This window comes from Athene cunicularia (assembly GCF_003259725.1).
Source record: "Athene cunicularia isolate RWA chromosome 7 unlocalized genomic scaffold, athCun1 chr7_part1, whole genome shotgun sequence".
Lineage (NCBI taxonomy): Eukaryota > Metazoa > Chordata > Aves > Strigiformes > Strigidae > Athene > Athene cunicularia.
This window is the reverse complement of record NW_020799107.1, coordinates 475,275-487,922: the sequence shown is the minus strand read 5'-3', so window position 1 is coordinate 487,922 and position 12,648 is coordinate 475,275. Positions and strand designations below refer to the sequence as shown.

At 44.4% G+C, this 12,648-nt stretch overlaps 1 protein-coding gene across 1 annotated transcript in view; it reads left to right on the top strand.

The window, feature by feature from the left end:
• Positions 1 to 11,844, top strand: part of PLCL1 (phospholipase C like 1 (inactive)) — a 44,672-nt gene extending 32,828 nt beyond the window's left edge. Inside the window, exon 5 of the mRNA XM_026852157.1 lies at positions 10,585 to 11,844. Within this exon, the coding sequence (XP_026707958.1) occupies positions 10,585 to 10,767 (183 nt within the window). The 3' untranslated portion in view covers positions 10,768 to 11,844. The remainder of the gene's footprint in view (positions 1 to 10,584) is intronic.
• Positions 11,845 to 12,648: the final 804 nt, after the last annotated feature.

Sequence of the window (12,648 nt, the reverse complement as noted above, 5' to 3'; positions counted from 1 at the left end):
CAGCAAACCTGCTTCTGACTGCAGGGGACCAGAATGACAGGGCTGGTCCCTCTACAGGGAATGTCCCAGCCGATGGACAAGGTGGATCAGAGCATTTGCTTAGGGATCTTCCAAAAACCTGTTCCCTCCTAGCAGTTAGACAGCCTTTGGTGTTATCTTTTTCTTTCTTCACTTAACCTTTCACGGCATTTGGAGTTTTTGGTCACAGCTTAAAGCTTTCTGCTTCAGCATAAAGTTATGGTCTGTGCTACTTGTGAACAGGTTAGAAACTGACTGCCCACAGCACTTCACAGGAAGGGAGGAGAGCAGCCAAACCACAGGGGCGTCACGTTCCATCTGGGTGAGTAGGAATGGGGAGCTCGGGTGGCTTCTGCAGATTCCTGCACCCCAGTCAGCTGGTGATGTTTGCCAGCCACCACTGCAGCAGGAGGATTTGCAAACCATATAGTTGCTAAGAAATTAGGGTTTGTGCCAGGCAGTTAGTCAGAGACAAGGGGAGCATAGGGAGCTGCACAGCTGCACATAGGAACATGCACTGCGCAAGTATGCTCTTAACTTTCCAGAAATGCTGTGCTCTAACGGGCATAATTTCATTTCATCTTAATTAGATTATTTCAGTTAGCATTAAGCATAGCTTCAGGTATGGTGTTTTTAGCTGTTGTCCTAAACAGTAGTCTAAGGAGAGCAGTAAGTGTAGTACATCTCCTGTAACACTCCCTGCACCAAAAAACCCCCAAATCAGCACACGTTCCCATTGTCTTCAGTCAAAACAGAATCAGTTCAGAGATCAGTAAACCCTTTTCAGCTTCTGATGAATTTAAGGGACATTTTGCTGTCCACACTTGTGATGAAGGACATGATTTTGATGTTAACTGTGGCTTGCAGCCTGGGTGGCTGTGAGTCAGCACAGAGGGCACCAGGGAGCAGGGATGTGGTAGGGTGGCAGCTATTCCCAGTCACCTGTTTTGCTCAGGGGTTGATTTGCACAGTTATTTTGTTAGCTACAAAACATATCTTTTCCTGCAGCTGGTCCTTTTACTCAGAAAAATGAAATGCAAGAAAATTCTGTGCTTTCTGCTTTATTTTTCTTTACCTTGTTTTGGTTTTTTGGGACTCTCTGGACTTTACTGGAGTTACCAGCTGGTGTTGGTACATGTGGGGAATTTGGTTTTGTGACCAAAGGAGGACTAAGAAATAAATACCTAGACATACAGCTTTGATTTCCATCTCATGGCTGTGTATCAAAAATAAATTTCTTCAATAATGTGGGGTTTTCTTAGCATTGATTGTGCACTCCTGGGCTCCCAGCCAACCCTTTGATTTCAAACTTAGCACCAGAAAAAGGCAGACTTCTAGGCATGGAGGGGTTGACAGTGAGAGTCCGTACATTTGTGGCTGTGCTTGCAAACTGTCTACTAGATGTAGTGCCTGAGAGACGCACAAGCAGCTGAACTGCTCAGCACATGGCTAACATCAAATTAATGACATTATTTCTGAAAGCAAATTCCTGCTGCAGCACAGTTACAGACAGTCGATGTTCACATTCATTGCTTTTGACAGCCTGATACAAGGTAATTTAATTTAAACACCCAGATGAGAGAGAAGGAAAAGGCATTTTTTAAAGAAATGAAAATAAAAGCCCACTCTTTTTATACATAAAATGCCTGCTTGAAGGAATAGATTAGTAGCCATACAGTGCAATTGATTTGCAAGAGCCCATGGATTCAGTGGAGAACTCTGTTTAAAGATCAATAAGGAGTGCTACAGCATGAGTGCTTTTGGCACTTAGGTATTCAAGCAAATGCTTGACATTAATTCCTTCTCAGGCTCTGGTCTGGGGCCAGTAGGGTTTGGGAGGGCACTTGACTGTGTTTCAGAGAGCAAGCTGGCCGTGTATGTCCTTTGCCTTTATTTCATTAGGCAAATCCCCTAAAAGAATTACAAATACAGACCCTCTTTCCTAAGTTGCTATGGCTGCCCAAGGCAGTGATATACTCATGCTGGCAAGGCCAGCAGCCAGAATCAGAAGTTTCTCTGAGTATTTGCTTCTTTGCTAATTGCATGACTGCTTTTGATGTTCTCCTTGTATGACAGAAGTGTTTTGTTCATTTCCACCTCCCGGGCTGCCCTCAAGGTCTGCGTTTGGCTGTGTTGCATGTTTTGGGGATATACAAGTGGTGGGCTGGCAGTTTTGTAATAAACCAGGGAGCCTTGTCTGGTGCGGTGCCAAGGGGACTGTCTCTTGGTATCCAGCACAGCCATTTAGATTTTAACTGCACCTTTGCAACAGCTGGAAAAGAAGGTGAAAAATGCCATGGGTGTTTATCAGAGGAGTTCCTCACCAGCAGAGGCAGCTGCCGTTCCCTCTTCCTAACCCCTCACGTCACTGCCTTGAGCTCTGGGCTTAGCTGTGCAATGAACTGTTCCTAGCCTCCTAGCAAACTAACCAGGCTAATGCAGAACACCTCTGTAGGTCCCTGTTTAATCATCCCCTCCAATGCAGACCTTTGGGGTGAGACCCAAGTGGCAAATGAAGTTGGTTTAAAAGTTTTGGTGTTTGTGTCTCGTCCCACACAGTGGGTTACAAGGGGGGTAAATCTTTTGAATTCCCTGAGAGCCTGCGTGCTGGTGGAAGAGCCAGTCTCTGCTCGGCAGAGCCGCAGGGCCAGCTGAGTGACCACAGTGACTCAGAGGAACAATTGTGTTGGTGACTTTATTAGCTGACCACTTTAGTAAGTGAATGGAGACAATTTGGTAACAATCAACTGATAACCATCAGGAGAATGAATAAAGGCACTTTGGTGATGAGACTATTTTCCTAATAATCTGTCAATGAACAACCGGTCCCAATTCAACTCCTACAAAATTTATACACATGAATAAGGAAGAGGGAGAGTGAGAGAGAGCAGAAAGAGGAAGGAGAAAAGAGAGGACGGGGGGATAGGAAAAGGAGAATCGCCACCATTGGATCCCACACTGTCACAGAGTAGCCACAGCGTGCTCCATAGGTGGCAAGTTGACAAAGACACACGTGGGGTATTGCCTTCATATAGTCTTTCTTGCACATGCGCAATAGGTTGTTCCAGAAAGTTCTCATTTTCTCTGGCTTGTACCTGTGCAGTTAGGCAAGTTCTGTCTCTGGGCAGCAACAGGCGGGAGGAGGAGAGAAACAGCCAACAGCCCACTGCCCCGCCTCTGCAGAGCTCGCTCAGCTCCCCCTCCACAGGGTGACCCACTCGGGTTGTCTGAGACATCCTCTTTACAAACAGTTTCTTGTTTATGAACAGTTTGTGGCAGTTTGCACGGGACAACTGGCAACTAACGCAGATTGGTCTAGTTTGGGAGTTTAAATATAAGTAGTAAAAATCAGATAGAGCTGGTTTTCAGGTGACCTGGGTATTAATCTTAACACACCACGTTTACAGTTTTAGCATCAGGCCCCATCCCTGGGCCAGAGTACCCATCTGCAGTCAGTCACAAATCCACTGGGTGTGTTAACAGAGTAGTTCAGCTCGTGGCTGTGATGAGTAGTCACACTAGAGCCACAGGTGATGTTAAGTTAGGGCCATTCTGAATCCTACTTTACTTTATTCTTATTTATGTATTCTAATTATTATAATTTATTTATTCATTCTAATTAACCTCTTCCATGTCCCTTTACTACAGTATCTGAACACCTGCTGTGGTTGCAGAGATCTGTGCCTTGGACACTGGAACCTGCTGGGTGCTCAGGGCAAGCCAAGGCCGAATGGGCTCTGTGGAGGGGCCATAGTCAAGATTACTGCCCGCTTTCCCTTGAACTGCTGAGAACCCCTTCTGCTTTTGTACAGAGAGCTCCTGGCCAGGTTGCTTTGGAGTTGCCATGAGAATTTTACCAACCACCTTATTATTCTCTTGCTCTTAAAACTGACTGCACTGTAAAAGAGACTATGCTTTGTAAATAGTATTTGCAGAGATGGTTACCCCTCAGCCCTTCACCCAGCATTTGTCCTTAAGTTAGGTGCTTGCTGGCAGGAGGCTGCTGGCTGGGTCCTATGGTCTGAGGGCTGTGTGTCTCAGCAAGCAGGTGGGTGCCCTCAAGGCTGCCCGTGTTGCTTGCAGGTCTGGTTTAATTTCTGAGACTCGTGCAAATATCAGGTGCGAACAGGAGTTTTTTTCCTAAGTAGTAAGACAGTTGGGAAATACAGTGCAGCCCAGGCTGGTTCTGCGCTCCTGGTGCTTTTCCTGGAGAAATGAGCTTGAGTTTCTTTCAGCTCTCTGAACCTGCTCAGCCCCCTGTGTAACTAGACAGGTGGGAAAACCTGGAGCCAGCATCCATACAGCTGGTTGATGAAATAAACAGAGAAAGGATGAAGTGAGGAGTAATCAGGGTTAGATACAGAAATACTAGGAGATTGTTTCTGTTAACTATTCCTCCTCTCTGTCATCTTCCTCACCCTTGCTGACCTAGGTGTCCCAGCTGCTGGCTACAACGTGTTGAGCAAATCAGCCCTAGAGCTTCTGACCTTGGCACAACCTTTGGTTCAATTTTAGTGCTCATTTAAAAACATGTTCATCTTGTTTTTATCATGTAACCTTCTGCCAAAGCTGCTCATGACAGTCTATTCCACAATAATTTCTTCCCTGCTCATGCTTATAGAGATTTAAGACTTCATATAGGGGTGACTGCCTTTCCCTGGGTGAATATTTTCTTTTTCGTACATCTCAGATCTGTTCTCTATGTGATATAATTGATTCTCAGCTCTAGTTCCTTCTTGCAAATCTTTGCTAGATCCTGCTTTGGGAAATGGGAGAGAAGGTCTCCGGCTGTCAGTAACACGCTGATACACCAAAATGAGATGCTCAGTTTGACGTCTGAAATTACTAGCAAATACCGAGAAACGCGGTGACTCAGGGCTCAGTGAGGGCTCGGTCGAATCGCCCAATTTGCTTGTTGGAGAAGCTGTTGCTGGTTTCAGCCAGGTAGAGACAAGCATTTGGTTCAGAATGGAGTGTGTGGGAAACTACCCCCAAAACCCAGACCTTAAATGATACACCAGAAGCATAAGGAGTGCTATTTAAATGCATCGTTTAAATCTGTGGCCTTTTTATTTTCATGACGGGAAGTGAATTTCTGCTATGCAAGGGTTTAAAACAAGTAATGTTTGGCCTCTGCTTTTCCTGTGAGGTAACTAATTTTTGCAGTTCTTTTATTTTTCAGTGCGCAAGAAGTGATTATAAGCTTTGTGTGTAATCTTTGTGTACAGTAATTTTTCTTGCCAACGTGTGCATTATAATCTCTGTCACAGAGAATAAAGCAAAGCTCTTGACAAGCTAAACATGGTAATAATGAAAAGGGTGGGTTTTTAAAGTCTGCACTGGTACAGAAATTCTGTATGTTTTTTGAGTACTCTGTTCTGAAATGTGGATGTATCATAATCAAATTCGTATCAATTGTTCCCACATTTAACTTTGAAGGAGACATGGAAAAATATCTGCTTTTTGTAATAAGTTTAACGTAGCAGCCTAATCATTTCATTAATTATTTCCTCCTCAGGATTACATTTTCAAAGCCATGTACAATCATTTAATTTTGTGTCTCCTTATTAATATTAAACACAATTAAAGTCCCACTATGACACTTGGAAAATGCACCCCTTATGGTAAATGCTGCCTCCACACAGAGTATCCCAGTATCCCAGTAGAGCTCCAGCATTTCTGCTTTACAAGTCCTTTGGCACAGACTATTGCTGCCATTAACTTACTTGTGTTACCTTTGAAATGTGGAGCGACACAATGCTTGTGGGGTTTTTTATTTGGCCATGTCTGGCTTTTTCAGCCAAACTGGTGGCCACTGGTAGCCTCTGGAGATTTTATTTTTTGATTAAATAATAATGTAAGAGCTTGTTTCTTTGAGAAAGTGTGAAAAAATAGCAGTAATATCATGAGCAGTAAGCATGGGCAGTAAGACCTCTGATATTTATTGTTTGTTTACTCAGCCCTGGAGGAGCGGAGAGGAAAGCTCCCCTAATGTGCTGTCAGAGAATGTGTCTGCCAGGAGATAAGCAACCGTCTGCTTTAGCAAGCAGCAGATTACAAAATGGCCTTCGCAGCCCGGGTTTCAGCCTCCCTGAAAACACGGCCAGTTTTGAACAGCGGGAGGGCCCTATTGCTCAACGTGGGCTTTCCCACTTCACCAGTGGTAGAGCAAGGTGCTTCGCATGGGGCAACCTGTCAGTGCAGTTCCCTTCTGCACGGGTGAGTGGTGGCCTCAGGGCCCTCCTGCAGCCCCCCAGTGCCGGGGCGGGCAGCTGCCAACGCGGGGCTTCAGGTCCTGCCCGTGCGATAGCCACAGTCCCCAGTGCTGGTGGGTGCCCAGAACTAGCAGCGCATCGTGACCTACATCTCACAGGGTGTTTCCTAGAAAGCACAAGAATGGAAATAGGAATTATTAATGTACATACCCGTGCCCATAGTTTTATATTTATGTAGCAATATACATGCAGCATATTAAAAAAAAATAGTATTGTGGAGTCGAACACAAAATGGTGCCACTTGCCTGACCCACCTTCTCTCATTTAGCCAACCTCAGAGTCTGGGTTGTTGTTAGATATATTGAGCTGTCATCTTGATGCATAAAAACTTACGAGTTTGATTTGGCAAAAGAAATAAATAATTTTTAAAAACATAGAGAATTTGCCCCATCTGTGGCCCTTGCCAGTGTCTGTCTAGAACTACTTCTGCTTCTTAAAGCCTTTCATGGGTTGACACTGAAAGTGAGCAATATTTAAAGCCATGTCAGATTATCCATATTTTCTAAGTAGCATGAACCTGTCAAGGTAAAGGCTTATAATCCTACAGTTGCTTGACAAGCTGCATTATTTGTGCTATAATGTTAATTTGTGCTGAGGCTCCATAGTTAGTTGTAGTTAGGTGTATGAAACCTGACGTTTAATGTTCCCTAACTCTAAATAAAAATGGACCCCTTGATCAGTTTTTCAAGTAGAACACTCAATCTATTTTGGTTTAATTTAGCATCGTGCTGAATGCTGAGTTTAACCTTTCTCACAAGTATTTATTTTCAGGGAGGCTGATGATATCAGTAGCCAAAGGGGGAGAGAGAGAGAGAGAGACAGAGAAAGAGAGAGAGAGAGAGAGAGAGAGAGAGAGATATGGATAGATGGATGGATGTTGAAGTGGATCATTGTGATCTCTCTTTGTCTGGAAGAGAGATGCTTTGTTTGTAAGGGCAAAGAGGATTGTTCTGTGGACAGAGATGATCACAATGACTGATTTATGAAGGTTATTTCAATGCAATTATACTTGTAAAGTTTACTCTAGCTTCTATTCAGTATTTAGTTTGTTAAGGTGTTGACACAATTTTGCTGACATTTTTCTTAAGTGGATTATGCTCACAGCCAGTTTTTCAAAGCAAACAGATGGCTTTTCAAACAGAGCATGCCCACAGATTTCTTTTTTTTTTTTTTTTATGGTGTTTCTTGAATTATGACAGCTCTGTCAGAAGGGGCTGGTTTGTCGTTAATTTTCTTGTGACAGATGATTCAAAATCATTTTTGCTCCTTCGGCTTACTCAAATGAACCAGCTGTTTAAAAGATACAAGGAGACTAAGACATAAATCAATTGGTCTATACATGAATGGGATGGCACTATTTTGATAAGTCCATTTCTGTTTTTAGATCACTGTAAAATAAGAATGTCTTCAAAATATTGGAAGTATGCTCAGGAGGAGTGTTTTTCTTCTTGGAACCTGAAGACATGTTGTGCATTGCCTCAGACGAAATCTGTAATCTGAATTGCCTGGTTACTTAAATGTGAAATCAGAATATGCATAAGGGAGAGCGGGTGGCTCCGCACCCTCACATGGGGTGTGAAGTCCCTTGGCTTCTGGGGACTTCAGATATGAGTCTTGGCAGGGTGGACTCCGGCTGTCATCCTCCAAGCAGGGGTGTATCAAGTCCCAAGTAGCCTCCCTTAAACGAACATCTCAGAGAGTCCCTAGGAAAAGACATGGTTTGTGGACCACCCTGAGAAAGAGTTCTATGCTTTGCCCTCACCCCAAGAAGGAGGAGGAGATACGAAGAAGGTGACATAGACTCTGCTGAAGCTCTTTTTGTGTCATCTTATGGAGTTGCATCCATGTTGTGCTTCTGCACCTGCTTCATGCGTGGTACGACTGAGTGCTCCCACTGCCCAGGGTAATGCTGGCCATGCTGCAGCAGGGGACAGGCTTCTAGAAGTCTTTCCCCAAATACTCCACCTAAGGGAACACCAGGTGCCTCAGGGTACTGAGCTTTCACTGTCATCATTTTGCCTCTCTGTTGCACTGGCTCTCCCAGGTTTTGGGCTTAGTTGTTCTTGGTGCTGTAGGGATGCCTACTTTTGAGTTGCTTCTTGTGCTAAGGGAATTTTTCTGTTCTTGTGCATGAATAGATAGCACCAGGTTTTGAATTAGAGAAGTTAAGGCTGCGAAGCATCATCACACCGATTTTGTCTGCTCATTGTTGCAGCCTTTGGTGTCTTCAGTCCTGTGTGCATGATAAGGAAAAGCACCAGCCTCACTGCAGCTGGGTCTATTTCATCCTAAAACCAAACTACTTAAAACTGGATTTGTGTATTGAAGAATCTACCACCCTTTTTGATAACATTATCATGTCAATAATGATACTGCTGTTGGATCTCTTTGCTTATGCTGCAGTGTGTTGTCTCTGTCACTACAGCACTGTCATGATTCCCGTGCCATTTGCAGACAGGGAGGAAGACCGGGGTGTGCCAGGTGCTCAAGGCAGCTACGGGGCTCCTGGAGTCCTGCCTACTGCCTTTAACCGTAAGATCAACCTCTGTCCTAAAAGCAGGATCACAGCTATGTGAAATATGAGCTGGGTAAATTATCCTTGTTTTGTTTTTTCAAACCATGTCTGCTTGCTGAATCCTAAGCTATTTGTCTGTGTATTCCCATAACTGTCATGCTGCTGAGATACAAATCTCTTCAAAAGAGCTTCATACCAAATAGCACAGAGTCACTCACACAGTCCCAGTACCTTCTGTAATTCTCACATTGAGTTGGATTCCCAGCATCTGGGTAGTTATTTGCATTGTTCAGCAGGGACAAATTCATGTCACCGGCAGATGAGGCAATCATGTTCTCGGGTGCGGGCTGCCATCCCTGGATGACGTGGGTTCCCATGTGGTGTTTACCAGTGCAGCAGGACTTGCAAGCCACCATTGTTTCTTCGTTGTGAGCATTGTTTACAGAGGCTCAGGCAGTGCAAGCGCGGTGCCAGGCACTGGCGAATAGGCAACTGTGCTAAGTGGTGTGGGATAAATCCTTCCTCTTAGCTCTGGGGAAAAGAAGAGCAGAGAGATGCTCCCACTACTGGAAGGTGGTGTTCTGTGACTTGTCTAACACATCTAGTTTGTTTTGAAAACTGAAGGTCGGTGATCTGTTGCCCCTTGAGTGTGCCCCAGGTCCTGCTGTAATATCTGTTGTCTCCCCTGAGACCCCCGAAAGTGTCTGTGGTTTGCAGGAGCTCAGCTCAGGGTGCAGTGGTGTGAATGTGACATTTCAGTCAGTGTAGGTCTTCCTTCTGAATATGTGTATAACCAGCTGCAGCGGGTGGTGTACTTTAAACTGTACTTTGGGTGACATTAGGAGAAGAGCAGCTCAAGTTCTTAGTGATACTGAATTTTAATAACCAGATGCATCTCCTGACTTTTATTTATTTGTATCCTCTAGCACCAGCATCTTGTAGCTTCGTGGCACTTCAGATGTCAGTATTGCATAAATACTCATTTTGGCATTTCTGATGGCACATTTTTCCTGATAGTTACAAATTGGATTGACATCCTGTTAGTCACCTCACTTCTACATGCTCTGGGAAGATCCAGAAGCAGACCTTTGCTCCTGAAGTCTCTCATTCCCTTTCACCTGCTCGAAGGTCCCACATAAAATGGTTCTGATGGAGTCACTGTAGCACTACGGGATGTTGTGTTTCATATAGGGGCAGAGCTTGGCCTGCCTCTGCCAGTGGAGGGCCTGAGGCTGGGCAGCAAATTCGGGTGCAAGGAGGGGTGGGTAACCAGGTTCTCACAGCTCGCAGGGGACCCCTGGCTGGGGACATGCAGCCATTGCCACGTGCGAGCTGATGCCAGGGCACAAGGATGGAGCAGTGGCACGGGAAGGGGGTACCATGTCCCATAGCTGCCCTGTCCCTGGCAGGTCCTTGCTGTTTACTGTGGAAGAGCAAATGCCTTTGCCCAGGGACTCCTTAAGGCCAGGCCCAAATTACTTCCCAAGGGGTGACCTGGAAGTGGGGGGAGTCTGGTGCCTGTCCCCCTCACCCTGCCCACTGTGCTGGCTGCTGCCTTACTCACTGAGCTGGGTGCCGGGCTTCAGAAGGGCCTTCGGTCCCTTCCCCAGGGGCTGGCATTCACAGGGGGCAGAGGGGATTTGAGACAGGGCCTGGGATGCATTCCACGGCACCAAACAATATGGCCAAGACACAAGAGTGGTATTGCCGCTTGGGGTCCCGAGCAATGTGTGTGATCCCTGACTCTCTCCTGTGTGTCTGTCTGTGCATCCTCAGGGCCAAGGAGACCTCCTGAAGAACGCCAAGAACGAAGCCCTGGAGAACATGAAGCAGATCCAGCTGGCGTGCCTGTCGTGCGGACTGAGCAAAACTGGAAGCGGGCATGCAGACGCCAAGTCAAAACGGTGCCTGGAGGCAATACAGGAGAAGGATACCGGAGATGAGAACGGGAGGCTGTGAGGGGAGGCAGGGCTGTCGCATTTGTCACAGATTTCAATAACTCTAAACTATTTTTTTAAAGCATTTAGAAATTCACACAGGAATGCCCTCTACAGGGTGTTGATAGTATTAAAATCCTCACAATGTCAGTATTTTAATGCAGTTAATTTATCTAAGTTAAACTCTGGTAGTGAGATTTCTAATGAAGCCAAGATGTCTGTATGCAAGTGCGTGTGTGTGTGTGTGTGTGCACATGCAAATCCTGTAGACGCCCTTTCATGCATTACATTAGCCATTTGCTAATTTATTCCTTTGTCATCTTTGAATAGGCAGTTCATTCTGAAGATCAAAACAAATAGAGTATTTGTATCAGTTTTGTGCTCTCCAGCTTTTATCATTTAACTTATAGGTTACATTAGTGTTATGTTGTTTAAACAAACAAAAAACAACAACGAATGTTACCAACAGCTGGTTTTGTGAAGGCAAAACCAGCGGTTTGCTGCAGATCCTGAACGTGATTTTTAGTGAACAATTCAAACCAAGTAAAAGAGATATATAAATGGTCAGAGTTGCTGAATAGATTATGATTAGATTTGAGGTGTATATTTCACGGAATTTTAGCAAACTGTTCTTCAGGATACACCCAGATAGTGCGTACTAATCTAAGAACTAGCTGATTTATTTCATTCCAGTAAGTCATTGCTACCTTGTAGATCTGCAGGACAGCTACAGTCCTTGCTGATAGGCATTAACTCGTGTAGTAATGAACATAGCTAGTCAGCCCCATAGTTACGAGGAAAGCTGTGAATATCCTTCAGTGATCAAGAACTCTGAAGGTGAGCTTCAGGCCATTCTGAAACACCCGGTGGTGCCAGTATTGGAAGGGAGGTTTTACAGATTTCACAAACTGTGAGCTTTACTGCAAGAGGTATGAGAGGTCAGATCTTGCTTGCCACCTTCTGCTTAGATGTTGAAATCAGTTGGATGAAGCAAGCAGGATCTGGTCTTACGTTGTTGTGATTAAGAATTACACTCAGCTAGAAATTTGAAGCAAGGCTGCAGAACAGCTACAGATGTAGTGTAGAGAAATAGCTTGGGGAAAAAACAGGGTACCAGCATTTTTGTGCAGCAGTTACAAATATCTTGACACATGTCATATGTCTAGGGTAGTTCTGAGAATTGGATGCTCTTTGTGTTGCTGTAGAAAAGAAACAGAGAACGTCACGAAGCAGTGCATCCTCGTCCCTCCCAGTGTCCAACTCATGTATGCTCACACCATTCATTTCAATTGTTTAAGTACTGTGCTTGAGTGTAGTATTTGTGTTACCTTTAACAGGACTAAGTGTTTTATGGTTATAAAAAAAAAGACTATATTTATTTAAAGCATTGCTTTTATTTTGAAAAGCTACTTTTTAAATTAATTTGATTAACAAATATGCTAATTTTCTGAACTTAACAAAAAGTAATTGCTGAAAGTTTGACCATTGGAGAATCTTATATAACTATTGTGTTAAGTTATTTTTGACTTCTTAATAACACTATTATGTTCATGTTGCACATTACTGAGAGAGTAAAGCTATGAAACAACTTTGACCCATGTTTTTAAAGTGATTTAACACAGAAGGTAACCAGTGAAACTTGGATAAAGGTGGGTTAGAGCGGGTAAATTGCTTGAGAGAAGGTCCTGCAGAGGTTATAACTCAGATGTCTTCAATGCCATTTCAGCTTGCCATACTTGTTCAGATCCAGCCCTGAATCCTACATTAGAGGAGCCTTCACTGAGCTCTGGAGAGGGGTGTCTTCTGTGCTTCAGGCAAGATATGAAGCCCGGACTGGCGGTGTCAGCATGTACATTCATGTTTTGACCTCCTGAATTACCTTCCTGATTTCATCATGGGTTGT